Source organism: Rana temporaria, chromosome 12, assembly GCF_905171775.1.
Source record: "Rana temporaria chromosome 12, aRanTem1.1, whole genome shotgun sequence".
Taxonomy (NCBI): Eukaryota; Metazoa; Chordata; class Amphibia; order Anura; family Ranidae; genus Rana; species Rana temporaria.
The window spans coordinates 148,152,884-148,175,510 of record NC_053500.1 but is presented as its reverse complement, the minus strand read 5'-3'; the positions used below and the strand labels follow the sequence as shown (position 1 = coordinate 148,175,510).

The 22,627-nt window shown below is 50.9% G+C and overlaps 1 protein-coding gene across 1 annotated transcript in view; it reads left to right on the top strand.

Moving 5' to 3' along the window:
* Positions 1-1,119: 1,119 nt before the first annotated feature.
* The window catches only part of LOC120919139 (zinc-binding protein A33-like), a 46,716-nt gene continuing 25,208 nt past the window's right edge, over positions 1,120-22,627 (top strand). The window contains exons 1-2 of the mRNA XM_040331165.1: positions 1,120-1,242; positions 8,497-8,936. Of these exons, the coding sequence (XP_040187099.1) occupies positions 8,599-8,936 (338 nt within the window). The 5' untranslated portion in view covers positions 1,120-1,242; positions 8,497-8,598. The remainder of the gene's footprint in view (positions 1,243-8,496; positions 8,937-22,627) is intronic.

Here is a 22,627-nt window from a genome sequence, read left to right as displayed (position 1 = left end):
GCGTGTCTGTGTAATCAGGGGGGCGTGTCTGTGTAATCAGGGGGGCGTGTCTGTGTAATCAGGGGGGCGTGTCTGTGTAATCAGGGGGGCGTGTCTGTGTAATCAGGGGGGCGTGTCGGTGTAATCAGGGGGGTGTGTCTGTGTAATCAGGGGGGCGTGTCTGTGTAATCATTATTTTATATATTATGTTGTATATCCACCTATAGACCTCGTGTGATAGGATGACGCTGATATGCACTGTCATCCCTCCCTGTACCCCCCAATCACAGCCCTCCCTGTACCCCCCAATCACAGCCCTCCCTGTACCCCCCAATCACAGCCTTCCCTGTACCCCCCAATCACAGCCCTCCCTGTACCCCCCAATCACAGTCCTCCCTGTACCCCCCAATCACAGCCCTCCCTGTACCCCCCAATCACAGTCCTCCCTGTACCCCCCAATCACAGCCCTCCCTGTACCCCCCAATCACAGCCCTCCCTGTACCCCCCAATCACAGTCCTCCCTGTACCCCCCAATCACAGCCCTCCCTGTACCCCCCAATCACAGCCCTCCCTGTACCCCCCAATCACAGCCCTCCCTGTACCCCCCAATCACAGTCCTCCCTGTACCCCCCAATCACAGTCCTCCCTGTACCCCCCAATCACAGCCCTCCCTGTACCCCCCAATCACAGTCCTCCCTGTACCCCCCAATCACAGCCCTCCCTGTACCCCCCAATCACAGCCCTCCCTGTACCCCCCAATCACAGCCTTCCCTGTACCCCCCAATCACAGCCCTCCCTGTACCCCCCAATCACAGTCCCTCCCTGTACCCCCCAATCACAGCCCTCCCTGTACCCCCCAATCACAGCCCTCCCTGTACCCCCCAATCACAGTCCTCCCTGTACCCCCCAATCACAGCCCTCCCTGTACCCCCCAATCACAGTCCTCCCTGTATATTGCCTCACCTGCAGCCGGTGTATCTCCTGATATTTCTCCCAATCCGCCGACAATGTCCGCCTGATAGGGGGGAGGGAGGGGGCGGGGAAGGGGAGGGGAAAGGGGCGGGGCGGCTGCAGATTGTGACAGAGCGCGCGAGAGACTCTTCATAATATAGACACGTGGGGGGCAATCTCCCGCCTCCTAGTGTGTTCGTGGGAGGAGTCTGTTGGCTACTTAAGCTCCTCCCACGCCGGGTTCTGAGTGTCGGACGTCACTTCCGGTTTCCGTGCAGAGAGCGGCGGCGTGTGATCCCTTCTGTCATACAGGTGTGTAGAGATCTCTCTGGGGGGGTCCCCAGCAGGCCGCCGGACAGTCTGTACCCCATCCCCCTCCTCTGTCAGCCGGGGGCCGCTTCTCCCCCCCGCTCTTCCGGGCATACACTGTCCTCCCTGTGCGAACACCACTTGTTCTCCGGGGGGTCCAACCATTCACCCACCCGCTCCATGGGGGATGGGGGGGGGATAGGAGGGATGTGTGTATATATGTGGGGGGTGGGATAGGAGGGATGTGTGTATATATGTGGGGGGGGGATAGGAGGGATGTGTATATATGTGGGGGGGGGGATAGGAGGGATGTGTGTGTATATGTGGGGGGGGGATAGGAGGGATGTGTGTATATATGTGTGGGGGGGATAGGAGGGATGTGTGTGTATATATGTGGGGGGGGGATAGGAGGGATGTGTATATATGTGGGGGGGGGATAGGAGGGATGTGTGTGTATATGGGGGGGGGGGATAGGAGGGATGTGTATATATGTGGGGGGGGGATAGGAGGGATGTGTGTGTATATGTGGGGGGGGGATAGGAGGGATGTGTGTGTATATGTGGGGGGGGGATAGGAGGGATGTGTATATATGTGGGGGGGGGATAGGAGGGATGTGTGTGTATATGTGGGGGGGGGATAGGAGGGATGTGTATATATGTGGGGGGGGATAGGAGGGATGTGTGTGTATGTGTGGGGGGGGGATAGGAGGGATGTGTGTATATGTGGGGGGGGGGGGATAGGAGGGATGTGTGTATATATGTGGGGGGGGGATAGGAGGGATGTGTGTATATATGTGGGGGGGGGGATAGGAGGGATGTGTGTATATATGTGGGGGGGGGATAGGAGGGATGTGTGTATATATGTGGGGGGGGGATAGGAGGGATGTGTGTGTATATATATATATATATATATATATGGGGGGGATAGGAGGGATGTGTGTGTATATATGTGGGGGGGATAGGAGGGATGTGTATATATGTGGGGGGGATAGGAGGGATGTGTATATGTGGGGGGGGGATAGGAGGGATGTGTGTATATATGTGGGGGGGGGGGGATAGGAGGGATGTGTGTATATATGTGGGGGGGGGGGGATAGGAGGGATGTGTGTGTATATGTGGGGGGGGGGGATAGGAGGGATGTGTGTATATGTGGGGGGGGGGGATAGGAGGGATGTGTGTATATATATATATATATATGGGGGGGATAGGAGGGATGTGTGTGTATATGTGGGGGGGGATAGGAGGGATGTGTGTATATATGTGGGGGGGGGATAGGAGGGATGTGTGTATATATGTGGGGGGGGGGATAGGAGGGATGTGTGTATATATGTGGGGGGGGGGGATAGGAGGGATGTGTGTATATATGTGGGGGGGGGGATAGGAGGATGTGTGTATATATGTGGGGGGGGATAGGAGGGATGTGTGTGTATATGTGGGGGGGGGATAGGAGGGATGTGTGTATATATGTGGGGGGGGGATAGGAGGGATGTGTGTATATATGTGGGGGGGGGGATAGGAGGGATGTGTGTATATATGTGGGGGGGGGGATAGGAGGGATGTGTGTATATATGTGGGGGGGGGATAGGAGGGATGTGTGTATAATGTGGGGGGGGGATAGGAGGGATGTGTGTATATATGTGGGGGGGGGATAGGAGGGATGTGTGTATATATGTGGGGGGGGGGATAGGAGGGATGTGTGTATATATGTGGGGGGGGAAGGAGGGATGTGTGTGTATATGTGGGGGGGGGATAGGAGGAGGGATGTGTATATATATGTGGGGGGGGATAGGAGGGATGTGTGTATATATGTGGGGGGGGGGAATAGGAGGGATGTGTATATAAGTGGGGGGGATAGGAGGGATGTGTGTATATATGTGGGGGGGGGATAGGAGGGATGTGTGTATATATGTGGGGGGGGGTAGGAGGGATGTGTATATATGTGGGGGGGGGGATAGGAGGGATGTGTGTATATATGTGGGGGGGGGGATAGGAGGGATGTGTGTATATATGTGGGGGGGGAGGGATAGGAGGGATGTGTGTGTGTGTATATGGAGGGGGGGATAGGAGGGATGTGTGTATATATGTGGGGGGGGGATAGGAGGGATGTGTGTGTATATGTGGGGGGGGATAGGAGGGATGTGTGTATATATGTGGGGGGGGGATAGGAGGGATGTGTGTATATATGTGGGGGGGGGATAGGAGGGATGTGTGTATATATGTGGGGGGGGGGATAGGAGGGATGTGTGTATATATGTGGGGGGGGGATAGGAGGGATGTGTGTGTATATGTGGGGGGGGGATAGGAGGGATGTGTGTATATATGTGGGGGGGGGATAGGAGGGATGTGTGTATATATGTGGGGGGGGGGATAGGAGGGATGTGTGTATATATGTGGGGGGGGGGATAGGAGGGATGTGTGTGTATATGTGGGGGGGGGATAGGAGGGATGTGTATATAAGTGGGGGGGGATAGGAGGGATGTGTATATATATGTGGGGGGGGATAGGAGGGATGTGTGTATATATGTGGGGGGGGGGGATAGGAGGGATGTGTATATAAGTGGGGGGGATAGGAGGGATGTGTGTATATATGTGGGGGGGGGGATAGGAGGGATGTGTGTATATATGTGGGGGGGGGGGTAGGAGGGATGTGTATATATGTGGGGGGGGGATAGGAGGGATGTGTGTATATATGTGGGGGGGGGGATAGGAGGGATGTGTGTATATATGTGGGGGGGGGATAGGAGGGATGTGTATATATGTGGGGGGGGGATAGGAGTGATGTGTGTGTATATATGTGGGGGGGGGATAGGAGGGATGTGTGTATATATGTGGGGGGGGGAATAGGAGGGATGTGTGTGTATATATGTGGGGGGGATAGGAGGGATGTGTATATGTGGGGGGGGGGGATAGGAGGGATGTGTGTGTATATATGTGGGGGGGGGATAGGAGGGATGTGTGTGTATATGGGGGGGGGATAGGAGGGATGTGTGTGTATATGGGGGGGGGATAGGAGGGATGTGTGTGTGTATATGTGGGGGGGATAGGAGGGATGTGTATATATATATGGGGGGGGGGATAGGAGGGATGTGTGTATATATGTGGGGGGGGGATAGGGGGGATGTGTGTATATATGTGGGGGGGGAAAGGGGGGATGTGTGTATATATGTGGGGGGGGGAAAGGGGGGATGTGTGTATATATGTGGGGGGGGGGATAGGGGGGATGTGTGTATATATGTGGGGGGGGGAATAGGGGGGATGTGTGTATATATGTGGGGGGGGGGATGTGTGTATATATGTGGGGGGGGGGATGTGTGTATATATGTGGGGGGGGGATAGGGGGGATGTGTGTATATATGTGGGGGGGGATAGGGGGGATGTGTATATATGTGGGGGGGGGATAGGGGGGATGTGTGTATATATGTGGGGGGGGGATAGGGGGGATGTGTGTATATATGTGGGGGGGGGATAGGGGGGATGTGTGTATATATGTGGGGGGGGGGATAGGGGGGATGTGTGTATATATGTGGGGGGGGGATAGGGGGGATGTGTGTATATATGTGGGGGGGGGGAGGGGGGATGTGTGTATATATGTGGGGGGGGATGTGTGTATATATGTGGGGGGGGATAGGGGGATGTGTGTGTATATATGTGGGGGGGGGGATAGGGGGATGTGTGTGTGTGTGTATATATGTGGGGGGGGGGGATAGGGGGATGTGTGTGTGTGTATATATGTGGGGGGGGGATAGGGGGGATGTGTGTATATATGTGGGGGGGGGATAGGGGGGATGTGTGTATATATGGGGGGGGGATAGGGGGGATGTGTGTATATGTGGGGGGGGGATAGGGGGGATGTGTGTATATGTGGGGGGGGGGATAGGGGGGATGTGTGTATATATGTGGGGGGGGGATAGGGGGGATGTGTGTATATATGTGGGGGGGGGGATAGGGGGGATGTGTGTGTGTATATATGTGGGGGGGGATAGGGGGGATGTGTGTATATATGTGGGGGGGGATAGGGGGGATGTGTGTATATATGTGGGGGGGATAGGGGGATGTGTGTATATATGTGGGGGGGGGATAGGGGGGATGTGTGTGTGTATATATGGGGGGGATAGGAGGGATGTGTGTGTATATATGGGGGGGGATAGGAGGGATGTGTGTGTATATATGGGGGGGATAGGAGGGATGTGTGTGTATATATGGGGGGGGATAGGAGGGATGTGTGTGTATATATGTGGGGGGGGGGATAGGAGGGATGTGTGTATATATATGTGGGGGGGGGATAGGAGGGATGTGTGTATATATGTGGGGGGGGGGATAGGAGGGGTGTGTATATATGTGGGGGGGGATAGGAGGGATGTGTGTGTATATATGTGGGGGGGGATAGGGGGGATGTGTGTGTATATGTGGGGGGGGGATAGGGGGGATGTGTGTGTATATATGTGGGGGGGGGATAGGGGGGATGTGTGTGTATATATGTGGGGGGATAGGGGGGATGTGTGTGTGTATATGTGGGGGGGGATAGGAGGGATGTGTATATGTGGGGGGGGGGATAGGGATGTGTATATGTGGGGGGGGGGGATAGGAGGGATGTGTATATATGTGGGGGGGGGATAGGAGGGATGTGTGTGTATATGGGGGGGGGGGGATAGGAGGGATGTGTGTATGTATGTGGGGGGGGATGTGTATATCTGGGGGGGGGATAGGAGGGATGTGGGATAGGAGGGATGTTTATATATATGTATGTATGTATGTATGTATGTATGTATGTATGTATGTATATATGTATATATATGTGGGGGGGGGGATAGGAGGGATGTGTATATATGGGGAGGGATGTGTATATATATATGTGTGGGGGGGGGGGGATAGGAGGGATGTGTGTGTGTGGGATAGGAGGGATGTGTATATATGTTGGGGGGGGGGGGTGTGTGTATATATGTGGGGGGGATAGGAGGGATGTGTGTATATGGGGGGGGGGGATAGGAGGGAAGTGTATATATGTGAGGGGGGGGGATAGGAGGGATGTGTATATATGTGGGGGGGGGGGGTATATATGTGGGGGGGGGGGGAGGGGGATGTATATATGTGGGGGGATAGGAGGGATGTGTATATATGGGGAGGGATGTGTATATATATATGTGGGGGGGGGGGGGGGGGATAGGAGGGATGTGTATATATGTTGGGGGGGGGGTGTGTGTGTATATATATATATATGGGGAGGGATGTGTATATATGTGGGGGGGGGGGGGGGGGGTTGTATATATATATATATATATATATATATATATATATATATATATATATATGGGGGGGGGGGGGGTGTATATATGTTGGGGGGGGGGGTGTATATATGTGGGGGGGGATAGGAGGGATGTGTGTGTATGTGGGGGGGATAGGAGGGATGTGTGTATATATGTGGGGGGGGGGATAGGAGGGATGTGTGTATATATGTGGGGGGGGATAGGAGGGATGTATGTATATATGTGGGGGGGGGGGATAGGAGGGATGTATGTATATATGTGGGGGGGGGATAGGAGGGATGTGTGTGTATATATGTGGGGGGGGGGGATAGGAGGGATGTGTGTATATATGTGGGGGGGGATAGGAGGGATGTGTGTATATATGTGGGGGGGGATAGGAGGGATGTGTGTATATATGTGGGGGGGGGGATAGGAGGGATGTGTATATATGTGGGGTGGGATAGGAGGGATGTATGTATATATGTGGGGGGGGGGGATAGGGGGATGTATATATGTGGGGGGGGGACAGGAGGGATGTGTATATATGGGGAGGGATGTGTATATATGTGTGGGGGTGGGATAGGAGGGATGTGTGTGTATATGTGGGGAGGGATGTGTGTGTATATATGGGGGGGGGATAGGAGGGATGTGTGTATATATGTGGGGAGGGATGTGTGTGTATATATGGGGGGGGGGATAGGAGGGATGTATGTATATATGTGTGGGGGTGGGATAGGAGGGATGTGTGTATATATGTGGGGGGATAGGAGGGATGTGTGTGTATATGTGGGGGGGGGGATAGGAGGGATGTGTGTGTGTGTGGGGGGGATAGGAGGGATGTGTGTGTATATGTGGGGGGGGATAGGAGGGATGTGTGTGTATATGTGGGGGGGGATAGGAGGGATGTGTGTGTATATGTGGGGGGGGGGGGATAGGAGGGATGTGTATATATGTGGGGGGGGGGGATAGGAGGGATGTGTATATATGTGGGGGGGGGGGATAGGGGGATGTATATATGTGGGGGGGGGACAGGAGGGATGTGTATATATGGGGAGGGATGTGTATATATGTGGGCGGGGGGATAGGGGGATGTATATATGTGGGGGGGGATGTGTAGGGAGGTCCTATTTTCCAGATCAGAAATTCTTGCAGCATAATTATTGCGCAATGTATGTTGCTTGGCCAAAGAACATTACCGTATTTGCCGCCGTATAAGACGACCCCCTAATCTTCCAGCTAAAAAGGTTTTTGGGATCTACTCGCCGTAAAAAAAGACGACCCCCTTCCGACTAGTCTGTCTAGAAGCTTCGGTAACGTACTGAAAGAGCGATAATACGTTAGTGGAACTTTGTGAAGCAATGCTGTGGTGGTAAATGCCTCATGTGCCCGGCAAAATGCACTGTAGAGCCAGATGGAGGGTCACGTGCTTCATACCAAAGCTCCGGAGGTGGATGGCTGAGGAAGGAAGAGGAGCCAAGGGTTAGCCGGAAAAACAACCGCTGTAAGGAACAGGCTTTATTCAGCGCATTCGGTAACATCCTGTATACAGTACTGCGCTGAGCCAATCACAGCGAGTGATGTATTAATGCCTGCTTGGATAGTCAGAGGGGCGGGCTAATACCTCTGCCAATCCCAGCAGGCTTTGTATTAATAAAATCTACATCGCTCGCTGTGATTGGTAGAGGTTGAAACATCGGCCTGCTCCTGACTTGCCAATCCGAGCAGGCTTTGTATTAATTAATAAAATACATCGCTCGCCCTGATTGGTTCAGTGCCGAAGCTACATACAGTGTTACCGGCTATCCAGCGGGCTAACATCAAGCGGGCGGCAATTTAATACCAGCGTATAAGACAACCCCCCGATTTCTGCGGGATATTAAGTATAAAAGGTCGTCTTGTACGCTGGAAAATACGGTATTTTGTAATCAAAGTTATGGGTAAAGTTTCACTTGTATATCACATGTATAGGCATGTATATCGCATTATAATCCTTGTGTTTCTCCCCCCCCCCCTAGAAAGCCAGAGTGGAGGATCACGAAGAGCCAGCGAGCAGCTCAATCGATATTTCGGAGGAATTGACTTGTCTGCTGTGCAGTGGGCTCTGGAAGGATCCTGTTATGGTGGAATGTGGCTTCATAGACAAGGCCTTGGTGGGTAAGGAGCCCTTTATGTGCCCCGGGTGTAAGGAAGAAATAACGGAGAAAAGATGCACTAGGAACAGAGACCTGGCCAACCTGGTGAAGACTGCTGGGGTGTCTACTCCAGGAACAACTCCAGCAAAGACCATAGCGAAGGAAAATATTCCACCTCGTGAGAACTGTCATGAGCATGGCGAGGGGCTTAACATTTTTTGCAAGGATGACGGAGACTCTAGGGATGCCTTATCTGTCAAATGTCTACGAAACATGCCAACCACGTCTTCCTTCCCATCCTGGAGGCGATGGGTGTGTTCCAGGTGAGATGTGTTCTGGTGCCCTCCCCTCACCCTTTAACCACTTAAGGACCGGACCAATATGCTGCCTAAAGACCCAAGGTGTTTTTACAGTTCGGCACTGCGTCGCTTTAACAGACAATTGCGCGGTCGTGCGACGTGGCTCCAAAAACTAAATTGGCGTCCTTTTTTTCCCCACAAATAGAGATTTCTTTTGGTGGTATTTGATCACCTCTGCGGTTTTTATTTTTTGCGCTATAAACAAAAATAGAGCGCCAATTTTGAAAAAAATGCAATATTTTTTTACTTTTTGCTGTAATAAATATCCCCCAAAAACATATATAACATTTTTTTTTTTTCCCCTCAGTTTAGGCCGATACGTATTCTTCTACCTATTTTTGGTAAAAAAAAATTGCAATAAGCGTTTATCGATTGGTTTGCGCAAAATTTATAACGTTTATAAAATGGGGAATAGTTTTATTGCATTTTTTATTAAGTTTTTTTTTTTACTACTAATGGCGGCGATCAGCTTTTTATTTTTTATTTTTTTTTTTTGCGGACAATTTTGACACATTTTTGGGACCATTGTCATTTTCACAGCAAAAAATGCATTTAAATTGCATTGTTTATTGTGAAAATGACAGTTGCAGTTTGGGAGTTAACCACAGGGGGCGCTGTAGGAGTTAGTGTTCACTTAGTGTGTGTTTACAACTGTAGGGGGGTGTGGCTGTAAGAATGACATCATCGATCGAGTCTCCCTATAAAGGGAATCACCCGATCGATGTGCCGACACAGTGAAGCACGGGGAAGCCATGTTTACATACGGCTCTCCCCGTTCTTCAGCTCCGGGGAGCGATCGCAACGGAGTGGCTATAAACAAATAGCCGCGCCGTCGTCCCGGATCGCTCCCTGAGGGGACCCGACCGCTGCGTGTAGCGGGGGGGTCCCGATCGGGCCCCCCACCCACGTCTAGGCAGGGACGTACAGGTACGCAATGTGCCTGTACGTGCCATTCTGCTGACGTATATCTACATGCGGCGGTCACGAAATGGTTAAAGGCTTTAATGGGGGTCAACTGTTCTGCGAAGGGTTTCCACAAGACTTTGGAGTTCTTTAGGAAAGCACATCTGTGAGGTCAGCTATTGAATGAGAAGACATGCATTTTAGCATATCCCAATGGGGTTGAAATCGTTGCTCTATGCAGGCCACTCATGACCCTCTACATCAAATTGGGAAAATCAGAATTTTAGGGAGCGGAGTTTGTGCCCATGGGTGCAATCAGGCTGGAACAGGAAAGACCCTTCCTCAAACCCTTTCCACAAGGTTGTCTGAAATGTCTTTTTATGGTGTGGCATTACCTGTACCCTTCACTGGGAAACCCCTGAGCTCAGTCATTTGGAGTGGGGGGGGTCGCATACTTTTGGCTATGTATTGTTTGAGTTGGTCAGGTTTCCTGAGGTGTACTATGGTTGGGGTTAACCTGTTTAACTCATTTTGTTCTCTACAGAAAGAACTATCTTCTATGGTAACTCCCCTGGCAGAAGCCTTGAAGGTGCCAGAACGGATGGCCAAAGAGCAAAGAGAAAAGATTGACACTTACAGAGTAAGTAAAGGACTCCTCCCTGGCATCTTGTATAGAGGTAGAAGTCGGGCATATGCCTATAAGATGGCAAAACTTCCACTTTATCCACCAAGTTCACCCCTTTCCTACCCAGGCCAATTTTCAGCTTTCAGCGCTGTCGCACTTTGAATGACACGTGTGCGGTCATGCGACACTGCACCCACATGAAATTTTTATTTCTCTTCTGTTCATGGACGGACACAGCACCATTAACCTTAGGGTTATATATCCTTCCTTCCAGGAGACACTAGGTAGAAAAAACAGCACTTCAAGTGTTAAACACTTTTTCAGTACAGGTCCCCCGGGTATATCCCACTCTGACTCCGCAGCTCCATTTTTTTTCTGCCTAGCGTCAGGAGAAGACATGGCCTTTCTGGAGTTCATGTGCTCTGGAATTTTCTTTTTCGCTTTTGTTTGATTTTTTTTTTTTCCTGCATTTTTGGATCCTGGGATCTACAATCAACTGCCGACCGGGTGACAGGCTGGATCCTCGATCCTTGTAGTTCCCCATCTTCCGCCATCGAGCGTGTGCTGGTTTTCAGCTACGCTCTGGGCCGTCCACGACATACCCATATGTAAGGACTTGGGTTCTGTGGTGTACTCCAAGAAAAGGATTTTACAGGTAAGCTGTTAAAAAAAATCCTTTTTTTTTCTTTTTTTTTTTCAGCTTCCTCAAACGCCGGGTGGCCCTATCTGGGACTATTCTGGATCTGCTGGCCAGGGGAGTGAGTGTACCGGTTCCTTCAAGAGGAACGGTTTCAGGGGTTTTGTAGCCCAAAAAAGAAGGGGTCTGTCCAATCCTGGACCTCAAGGCCCTCAACTCTTTTGCCAAAGTGCAAAGATTCAGGATGGAATTGATTCACTCTATAGTGGCGGCTCTCCATCAGGGGGATTCCTGGCGTCCTTGGATATTCGGGACGCGTAGCTGCATATCCCCATATGCGCAAAACACCAGAGGTTTCTGCGTTTTGCAGTTGGAGAGGACCATTTTAAATTTGTGGCTCTCCCCTTCGGCACAAAGTTTTCACAGTGGCGCTTGCTCCGATTCTGGCCCTGCTAAGGCAGTGCGGGATCGCTATCGTGGGATACATGGACGACCTTCTCCTGAGAGCTTATTCACGCTCAGAATTAGAAGAGGATGCGTTATTCACCTGCCAGTCCCTCCGAGAATTCGGGTGACTACTGAATGTCTACAAGTCATTGTTGGTGCCCGCGCCTGTTCGGTACCTTCCTGTAAGCCTTGATTTGCCTATACAGGGTTTCCTAACCCTTTACCACTTTCAGGAGTTTCTCCAGTGGTACCTGGGCCTGCTTATGTCACTGAAGACACTTGCGGCAGCCATGGACAAATTGGCGATTAAGGTCGCAATCTTAGCTTCTAAGTCTTAGAGGGACAAAAAGCGATGTAGACACCCCCCCCCCCACCCACCCACTATCGGAAAGGTCCGATGAGGAGAAAGATGAGGAATCTGCAGAGGACAGGGATGAGGAGTCGGACGGGTCAGGGGGTTTCAGAGGAGCCCTTCTCGGCCTCCCAGATGCTGAGATCGCAGGTGCAATGTTATGCAGAGGCAGTACGCACCTCATTCAGACTGCCCCCTTCTGAGTCGGAGTTACCGGTCTCCTCTCTAGGCTCATTAAAACCTCTGCAGAGTTCCGGCTCTTTTCCAGTTCATCCGCTGTTAAAGAAGCTAATTTACGCAGACTGGTTACATCCAGATATCTCCTCCAAAGAAGTTGGAGAACTCTTCCTCCATGGGATAAAGAATGTCAAAGAAATGGAGTCTACCGGCAGTAGACGCAGCCATATCTTGCGTTTACAAGAGCCCGACATGTCCAGTAGGTGACGTACAGGTGTTTAAAGACCCTTCAGAGAAGAAGTTGGAATCCTTGCTGAAATCCTCCTTCATGCTGGCTGGTGCAGTGGCTCAACCTGCAATAGCCGCAGTGGGTATGTGCCAGGTCATTAAAGACCAGGTAAAAGAAGGGCTAAAGGTTTTGTGTCCAGAACAGGCCGAGCTCTGGGAAAACATTCCCAAGGCCTTGTGTTTTACGATGGATGTGATGAGAGACTCGATCCAACAGGCATCTGCGCATATGCACCAACTGGTGGGCCGTGCGAGAATCCTTTGGCTAAAGCACTGGTCTGCTGAAATGCCATGTAAGAAACTTCTAGCAAGTTTCCCCCTTTTATGGGGAACTCCTCTTTGGGGAAGATTTGGAGAAATATATCCCAAAAATTTCCAGCGGAAAGTCTACGTTATCAGAGAAAGAAAAACAAGCGACCTTGTTTTAAACGTTCTCTGTCCCCGGCTCCAGCTAGAGCTACCTCCGGCCAGTGGCGACGGCATTTTCAGCCTACAGCAAAAGCCAAGGAGGAACAGCCTCAGAGAGGCAAGAAACAGTGGGTCGCTAAAGCTAGCAAGCAGAACCCCAAAACTTCAGCATGAAGAGGCGCCCCCACTCGGCCGAGTGTGGGACGACTTTGGCAGTTTTCTGCGGTATGGCAGATCGAGATTCCAGATGGATGGGTAAGATCCACGGTATCCTTGGGGTACAAGCTGGAGTTGAGAGAAATACTATCCTCATGGTTCCGAAGTTCAGACCTCTCCCAAGATCCTCTAAAAAGAGGGGTTGGATCACTTATTGTCCCAGAGGTACCCCTAAGGGAACAGGGTTCAGGTTTTTATTCAAACCTTTTGTGGTTCCAAAACCAAATGGAGACGTCGGACCTATCTTGGATCTAAGCTCTCTAAATCAGTTTCTGAACATTCGCCATTTCCGTATGGAAACTCTTCGTTTAGTAGTCGCCACCCTATTAGGTGGGGAATTTATGGTGTCAATAGACATCAAGGACGCCTATCTATCCCGCTCACCAGAAATATTTAAGGTTTGCGGTAGAGCATCGCCACTTTGTTTGTAGCGCTGCCTTTCGGGGTAACACCCCAAGTGTTTACAAAGGTACTAGCCCCTCTGCTAGCAAATCTCAGAGCACAGAGCATAAGGATAACTGCTTATTTGGACGATCTACTAGTGATAGACCGATCTGTGGCAGGATTAAATCAAGTGGAGAAGTTAGTTGATGGATATTGTCCAAAAATCCTCTCTGCTAGCCCAAAGAAGGGTAGAGTATCTGGGCATGATCATAGATACAGCCCAAAACCGTGTGTTTCTACCAGAAACAAAGATCAGATCTCTAAGGAGTCTGATCCACAAGGTGAAGGCAAATAAAAAGCCATCCATTCGTCTTTGCATGAGGCTATTGGGAAAGATGGTAGCCTCTTTCGAGGCTGTCCCATATGCCCAGTTTCATTCGAGACTGCTTCAGACCGACATATTAACAGCTTGGAACAGGAAAATCCAAGCTCTGGACTTACCCATGCACCTGTCTGTACAGACACGCCGGGATTTCAGTTGGTGGTTGAAAGCCAGAAATTTACAGAAGGAAGACCCTTTCACCCAGGCACCTGGAAGGTGATGTCAACAGATGCCAGCCTAATGGGCTGGGGAGCTGTGCTTGAGGAGGCTTTAGCCCAGGGAAGATGGACCAAAGCCGAAAGAGGTCTGCCTATTAGTTGCGGGCAATATATTGGGCCCTCAGAACTTGGACAAGCAGGTTACAGGGCCACCCAGTTCGGATTCAGTCAGACAATGCTACAGCAGTAGCATCAATCACCAAGGAGGCACCCGCAGCCAGGGCGCCCAGAAGGAAGTGAGCCACATCTTGACATGGGCAGAAAAGCATATTCCTTTTTATTTTTTATTCTAGGGATAGAAAACTGGCAGGCGGACTATCTAAGTCGTCAGCAGTTGGCTCCAGGAGTGGTCTCTTCACCCTGAAATCTTGGCATTTGCCAGAGATGGGGGGGGGGGGGGGGGGGGGCCTTGGATGTGGACCTGTTAGCTTCCTTGGCCCAGAAGACCCTGGTACGCGGAGATCATAAAGATGGCAGTAGGGACGCCGTGGACGCCTTCCTCTTCGTCACGACCTGTTATCTCAGGGTCCAGTGTTAAAATCCTGACAGTTTGGCTACTGAGACCCACATTCTGAAGAAGAGGTCTCTCAGGAGCAGTACTTACTACCGTTATTAATGCCGGAAAACCAGCTTCCAGACAGATCTACTATAGAGTATGGAAGTCATATGTTTCATGGTGTGAAACGAATAGATGGAATCCTCAAATATGACATTGGCAGGATTCTTGCCTTTTGCCAGCTAGGAGTGGATATGAAACTAGCCCTCGGTACTATTGATACACACTCTCTAGATCTTGAGAGCTGTAAAAGTATCTGAAGGCGACCGCTCAGATACGCAAGACAGATAATTTGTTTTTTTTTGCTGGAGGGTCCTAAGAAAGGACAAGCGGCGTCGAAGGCCACCATCTCCAGGTGGATTCGACAAATGATTTTTCAAGCCTATAATTTGAGGAATAAGTCTCCTTCTGTTAAGGCGCACTCTACCAGGGCGATAAGTGCTTCATGGGCAGTGCACCACCAGGCTTCGGTGACTCAGATCTGTAAAGCTGCAACTTGGTCTTCAGTCCACACATTCTCTATATTCTATCAAATAGATGTGAGGGCACATGAGGATGCCGCCTTTGGGTGAAGTGTACTGCAGGCGGCAGTGTAGAGCTTCTAGTCCCGGGCGGTCTGTTTTTCTGAGTCTCTCTCCCTTCATATTGAGTATTGCTCTGGGACGTCCATTATGTAATGATTAATGGCTCTGTGTCCCGTGGTGTACTCCAAGAAAAGGATTTTACAGGCAAGCTGTTATAAAAATCCTGTTTTCTTTAAACAGCTTGCCTGTAAAATCCTTTTCTTGGAGTACACCACGGGACACAGAGGTCCCCCCCCCCCCTTCTTATGGGAATCCTTATTTCTTATCTACGAAACTGAGGAGCTCCCCTGATGGGAGGGGCTATATGGAGGGAAACTGTCTGATTGGTTGTGCCAGTGTCCAATCACCTCCGGTGTCCCATTATGTAATGGATTAGAGGCTCTGTGTCCCGTGATGTACTCCAAGAAAAGGATTTTACAGGTAAGCCGTTATAAAAATCCTGTTCCTTATGTCCCACCCTACAAGGGACTGCATGCAGCCAATGGGACTCCTTCAAACAAAAAAACAATATTCCGACCCATTTTAGAAAATGCACTTAAAACTTGTTAAAGCGGAGGTTCACCCTCCAAATCAACCTTCCAGCATCCTTAACCTACATCAAATGTAAGAATCATAGCGTTGTCCAATTTTTTTGTTAATGGTCCGTTACCTGTATTTAGATGTGCTTCCTGGTTTCTATCCCAGCGGGGAGTGGGCGTTTCGCTACTTTCCCCGACGGCGCTGTGCATTGTGGGCGCTGTTTGCTATGTTCTGTTGCAGTGACGTGTAGGCCAATCAGATCACAGCAACCAAACTCTCTGCGCGTGTAGTCTCGCGCTAGCTGTGCTGTCATGTGACGCGGGAAGCGCGTCATGTGATGAGGGCGGATACATATTCGCCATAGTAAACAAAGGATCGCCATTACAGCCCTGGACTAGTGTTACATCACAGCGGGGCGTGTCCTTTTCAGGACACTGCCCGCCGTTGTGATGGCAACTGTGCAGTGTTGACGGCATGACTCGCCGTCAACACTGCGCATGCGCGGGATTTCGCGGTGAATGCTGGGACATCAGCATTCACCGAATCCCGGAAGAAATGCAGGAGGGCTTCAAGGTGCCCTCAATGAAGATGGCAATGTCCATCACTAGTTTTTATAAAATATCCTTTACTACAAAACAGCGATCGTGGCGGCTAAAAGATCGGCAATAGTAAGTCAAGAACTGTTTATTTGAATAGCAGCAGAGTAGTGTTAAAAAAAAAAAAACGATTCCCAGCAGAACCACCGCTTTAATTATTCATTACAGAGCCTAAGGAGATTTGGATTGTTGGGAACTATTGGGTGAGCCGGGCAGAGAAACGATCACCTGACAACCTGGGACTCGATAGAAGCCAGTATTATGTCCGGTGGATGGCTGAATGTACCTTGCGGTGGGGTGATGCCATGAGAGATCTGAAGCGGGCTGTACCTTTGTATGGAGAGCCAACAATTGTCCTTTTTCATATTGGCAGCAGCTATCTGGGAAAATATGACCTTAAGGTAATTTATGAGATGAAAAAAGGCTTCAATTTTCTTAAAGTTATTTCCCACACGCAATGTATCGGGTCCAACATCCTGCTGAAAAAAGAGTGGATGAAAAACAAAGCGGCACAAAGAACAAAGTTCAATGAGGACATTTCTCATGTCGCCAAAAAAAGTGTCTTCCAGGTGTCCGAGCTCGGTCGTGTAATGGAATTATGTAAAAATATATTCCAATATAAAACAAATACCGAGCTGAACCAAATCTGTGATGCCCTCACTAAGGAGGTGAAAGATGTAATACAAACGGCACTGAACATGGAATAATGTATACCATATTCACCATTCTGTATAAAACAAGTAAATAAATTCCTTCATGTATATCACCTCCGGCCTTCTAGTTTCTGTATATCTATAGATTATATGGGGGGTGTGCGTTTTGTTTTTTTTAACCACTTAAGACCCGGACCAATATCCAGCTAAAGGACCCAAGGTGTTTTTACAAATTGGCACTGCGCTGCTTTAACTGGTAATTGCGCAGTCATGCAATACTGTACCGAAACAGGGTGGGCCGTTTCTGCCCCCTGCGTTTCTGTCAGCTTTTCCATCTCCTGCATTTCTGACAGCGTTTGTCATAGTGTTTCTGCCCCCTGCTATATGGAGGGAAACTGTCTGATTGGTTGTGCCAGTGTCCAATCACCTCCGGTGACCCATTATGTAATGATTAGAGGCTCTGTGTCCCGTGGTGTACTCCAAGAAAAGGATTTTACAGGTAAGCCGTTATAAAAATCCTGTTTTTTTTTTTTATGTCCCACCGTACAAGGGACTGCATGCAGCCAATGGGACTCCTTCAAAAAAAAAAACAATATTCCGACCCATTTTAGAAAATCCACCTAAAACTTGTTAATTTATTTATTACAGAGCCTAAGGAGATTTGGATCGTCGGAAACTATTGGGTGAGCCGGGCAGAGAAAAGATCATCCGACAACATGGGACTTCGATAGAAACCACTAATACTGGTTTCTGAGTGCACATTGCAATGGGGTGATGCCTTGAGAGACATGAGGCAGTGTGGGGGGGGGTATTGTAGTGTTGTGTGGGGGGGGGGGGGTATTGTAGTGTTGTGTGGGGGGGGGGGGTATTGTAGTGTTGTGTGTGTGGGGGGGGTATTGTAGTGTTGTGTGTGTGTGTGTGGGGGGGGGGTATTGCAGTGTAGTGTGGGGGGGGGGTATTGCAGTGTAGTGTGGGGGGGGGTATTGCAGTGTAGTGTGGGGGGGGGGGTATTGCAGTGTAGTGTGGGGGGGGGTATTGCAGTGTAGTGTGGGGGGGGTATTGCAGTGTAGTGTGGGGGGGGTATTGCAGTGTAGCTATGACTAAGCATTAGTTGTTAATGCGAAACGCGTCAGATGTCCCATTGTATGCTGTGCATTTTTTCCTTTTTACAATAAAGAGCACGTCTTATTTCAACAAGACATTTTTTGGAGTGCGGCTGTCCATCCATTCTCCCACCTGCTTAGTGTAGTGTGGGGGGGTAGTGCAGTGTAGGGGTAGTGCAGTGTAGTGTGGGGGGTATTGCAGGGTAGTGTAGTGTAGTGTGGGGGGTATTGCAGGGTAGTGTAGTGCAGGGTAGTGTAGTGCAGGGTAGTGTAGTGTGGGGGGGTAGTGTAGTGTGGGGGGGTAGTGTAGTGTGGGGGGGTAGTGTAGTGTGGGGGGGTAGTGCAGGGTAGTGTAGTGTGGGGGGGTAGTGTAGTGTGGGGGGGTAGTGTAGTGTGGGGGGGTAGTGTAGTGTGGGGGGGTAGTGTAGTGTGGGGGGGGTAGTGTAGTGTGGGGTGTGTATTGTAGTGTGGGGTGTGTATTGTAGTGTGGGGTGTGTATTGTAGTGTGGGGGGGTAGTGTAGTGTGGGGGGGTAGTGTAGTGTGGGGGGGGTAGTGTAGTGTGGGGGGGTAGTGTAGTGTATGGGGCAGGGATGGATGGATGGATGGCTGGATCTGTGACTGCATTTGTCAGATCCAGCCCACAGCACTCGTGCTGCATCCGCTCCCCCCCTCCCCTCACACTGTACCGTTCAGGAGGGGAGGGAGAAACCGGCGTCATCACATGACTCCGGTTTGTTTACAAGTGATCGCTCTGTCATTGGACGGAGCGATCACGTGGTAATCTGCCGCTATCAGTGGCGATTTCCCGTGTGTGCGCCCCAGAGGGCGATTCTGGGAGGATGTCCATGGACGTCCTCCCAGCGTTAAGCAACGTCCTTGTAGATGTATATCGTCTATAGGGCGGTTAGTAACTGGTTAAAGTAATAAATGAGATAAAAAAAAAAAAAGGCTTCAATGTTCTCAAAGTTGCTCCCCCACACGCAATGTATCGGGTCAAACATCCCGCCGCGACAAGAATGGATGAAACATAAGGAGGGCCAAAGAACAAAGTTCAATATTGGAGTACGTTTCTCATGTCGCCCACAAATGTGGCCTTCAGGTGGCCGAGTAATGGAATTATGCCAAAATCTATTCCAACATAAAACTACAAAAACCCAACTAAGGAGGTGAAAAACGTGATACAAACCGCACTGACATGTAATGATGCATAAAACGAGTAAATAAATTTCTTCATGTATATCGCCTCTGGTGTTCTAGTTTCTGTAGATCTATATATGATATGGGGGGGGGGGGGGGGGGGTGTGCTTTTTTTTTTTAACCTCTTAAGACCCAGACCAATATCCAGCTAAAGGACCCAAGGTGTTTTTACAAATTGGCACTGCGCTGCTTTGGTAAATGCGCGGTCATGCAATATTGGGGCGGGGCGTTTCTGCCCCCTGCATTTTCTGTCATAGTGTTTCTGTGTCCCCCATGTACCTACCGGGAGGTGAGCAGGTGTCCCCTCCATGATGTGCCCCCCCATGTTACTACCGGGAGGCGCCATGATGTGCCCCCCATGTGACTACCGGGAGGTGAGCAGGTGTCCCCTCCATGATGTGCCCCCCCCCCCCCCATGGAGCGGGCGGGTGAATGGTTGGACCCCCCCGGAGAACAGGTGGTGTTTGCACAGGGAGGACAGTGTATGCCCGGGAGAAGCGGGCGGCCCCCGGCTGACAGAGGAGGAGGATGGGGTACAGACTGTCCGGCAGCCTGCCGGGGACCCTGAGCGGAACCCCCAGAGATATACACACCTGTATGACAGCACAGAGATGGACACACACCTGTATGACAGCGGGGATCGCAGCTGCTGCCCGCCACTACTCTCTGCACAGAAACCGGAAGTGACGTCTGACACTCAGAACCCGACGTGGGAGGAGGCTTAAGTACCCAACAGACTCCTCCCACAAACGCACTAAGAGGCGGGAGATTGCCCCCCCCCACGTGTCTATATTATGAAGTCTCTCGCGCGCTCTGTCACGATCTGGACCCCCAAGTGTCAGGGTGTCATTGTTCTGGATCCCCCAAGTGTCCCCAGAGTCCCCCCTCTACCCTTCTTCTTCCTCCTCACTCCACCCCTCCCTCCCTCGACCCCTCTCCCTCCCTCGACCCCTCTAACGGCTACCCATGTGGTGTGAGGGTCTCAGCCGTTGGAGACGTCCTTTTCCCTGGCAAGCTGCGATATGCAGGTACCGCCGGTATATCCCATCGAACGCCCTTCCAAGAAACGAGACGTGCTACGTTTGCAGAGTCAAGCAGACAGACCTTTAATGCCACATTTTTCCTCCTTATATCTGGTTACAAACTGTACAGAAACAAATGACACTCCCTTGAGCCAATCAGTCGCTAGCCGTTTTGGCTCCTTAACTTGATCAGACAATAGAATTCAATTAACCTTTAAAACAATTATCACTCACACATAATCCCCATCAGCAGACACCTCACAGGGGGCTGTTGCCTCCACAAGAGAGAGTTCATTAGCTATGCGAAGGGTACATTAGCATTCAGCAGTGAAAGAGACTTGTCCAATTAACCCTTTGAGCTCAGAATACAATGTGGTGCATCCAATGGTGACAAGCCATGCAGTTCCTTGTAGTCCTCCCTGCAGGAAGATTATCGATGTCCCGGCAGCAGGCATATGTCCGTTACACCCTCCCTCCCTCCCTCGACCCCCTCCCTCCCTCGACCCCCTCCCTCGACCCCCTCCCTCCCTCCGACCCCTCCCTCCCTCGATCCCTCCCTCGACCCCCTCCCTGACTCCCTTCCCTCCATCCCTCCCTGACTCCCTCGACTCCCTCCCTCCCTCGACCCATCCCTCCCTCGACTCCCTCCCTCGACCTATCCCTCCCTCGACCCATCCCTCCCTCCCTCGACCCTCCTCCATCCCTCGACCCCCTCCCCTCAACTCCCTCCCCCTCCCCTCGACTCCCTCCTCCACTCACTCCCTCCCTCGACCCCCCCTCCCTCAACCGCTCAACCCCCTCCCTCCCTCAACTCCCTCCCTCAACCCCCCCTCCCTCCCTCCCCTCAACCTCAACCCCCTCCCTCCCCCCCTCCCTCCCTCAAGGGAGGGGAGGGGAAATAGAATATTTCAGAAGTTCTTTAAAGGCTTTGTTCACATCATGGTGCAGAGAGGTCAGTGTTTCTGTAAACGTTGTGCAAGGAACCAAATAAAAACCATTGTTCTCTGCGTCCTTTTCACACCACAACACTGGTATCCTGTGCAGGAAAAAAACAGACACGGCCTCTACATTGGTGTGACCAGGTCACATGACTGACATGCATGAAAACTCATGTCTCTGCAGGTGAAATGTTCCCTTTTTTCCCCCCCCATCGCATTTCACCCACCCCCGTATGGTGTGATAAGCTTCCTCTCTACTCATACTTGCCCTCCAGTGAGTCTTGGTAATTTTAGGGCCTTTTCACGCAAGCTGTCCAAACCGGTCCACTTGTCTGATTTTGAGGTGAACCTGAATTGGAGCCGCCATTCCCTCTCATGGTGCTGCAGATGTCAGGGGTGACATGTCTGCTGACACCCGCTGCTATCCAATCCGATTCTGTTTGGCCAAGCAACATACATTCCGCAATAATTATGCTGCCAAAATTTCTGATCTGGAAAATAGGACCTCCCTCTGTGTGGATTTGGCAAAGAACATTACTGTATTTGCCGCCGTATAAGATGACCCCCTAATTTTCCAGCTACCAACCAGAAAAGCCTGGAGTGACAGGGACAAAAGGAGGAAATAACGGAGGGCTGGCATGACTGGAGTGGAATCAGGGCAGCAAAGGGTTAAGTAAATAGGAGGTGCTCTCAGGGGAGTGGCTGTAGGATCAGTTCAATAGAGGGTGTGGAGTGCCTTATATAGGGGGCGGGGACGGCGCCAAAAGAGCACAGGCAGAGTGGAGAGCACAGGGAGGCAGGTTTTTATCTCTGCTCCCTGGAAGTAGGCCCAAAAGACAGCATGGACATTGATTTGCTGCTAGCGCAGCTGAGGGTCGCGGCGGCCAGTCGAGAGCCCGGGTGGCTTGAGGCACAGGTGGGGGACCTCTTAGTGGACGAGGGGGGGGGTCAGGACGGACGTGGTACGGATGGCTGATGTGGCAAAAGGTGAGGTATATGTATGCTTTGAAGGGCCTCTGGGGGCTCATCTGAAGCAGGAGGTCGGGGAGAAAAAAAAAAAATCGAGAAAAGGTGAGTGAGTATGTGGAGATTTCCCTGTTGCCGTTAGAGAAGTTTAATTTGGACAGAGTGAAGCCAGACAGTTCCAAAAAGGATGACGAGGAAAAGAGACGGTACAGGTTGATTCCTCGTACGTTCAGCAATTGGTTGCAGGCATTTGTGATCATGGCCAGCGTCATAGGGGAGAAGAGCCCGGAACACTGTTCTGCGCTTTTCTGCTATATGGACACTATAGGTGAAGCTTATCGGGTATATGGGGGGACAGGGTGGTTACGGTATGACGAGCAGTTTCGCCAGTGGCGGGCTGTTCGCCCTACGCTTAGGTGGGACCACAAAGATATTAGTCTGTGATTTCTGCGCCCCAGACTAATACTGTTTTTTCAGGGTGGG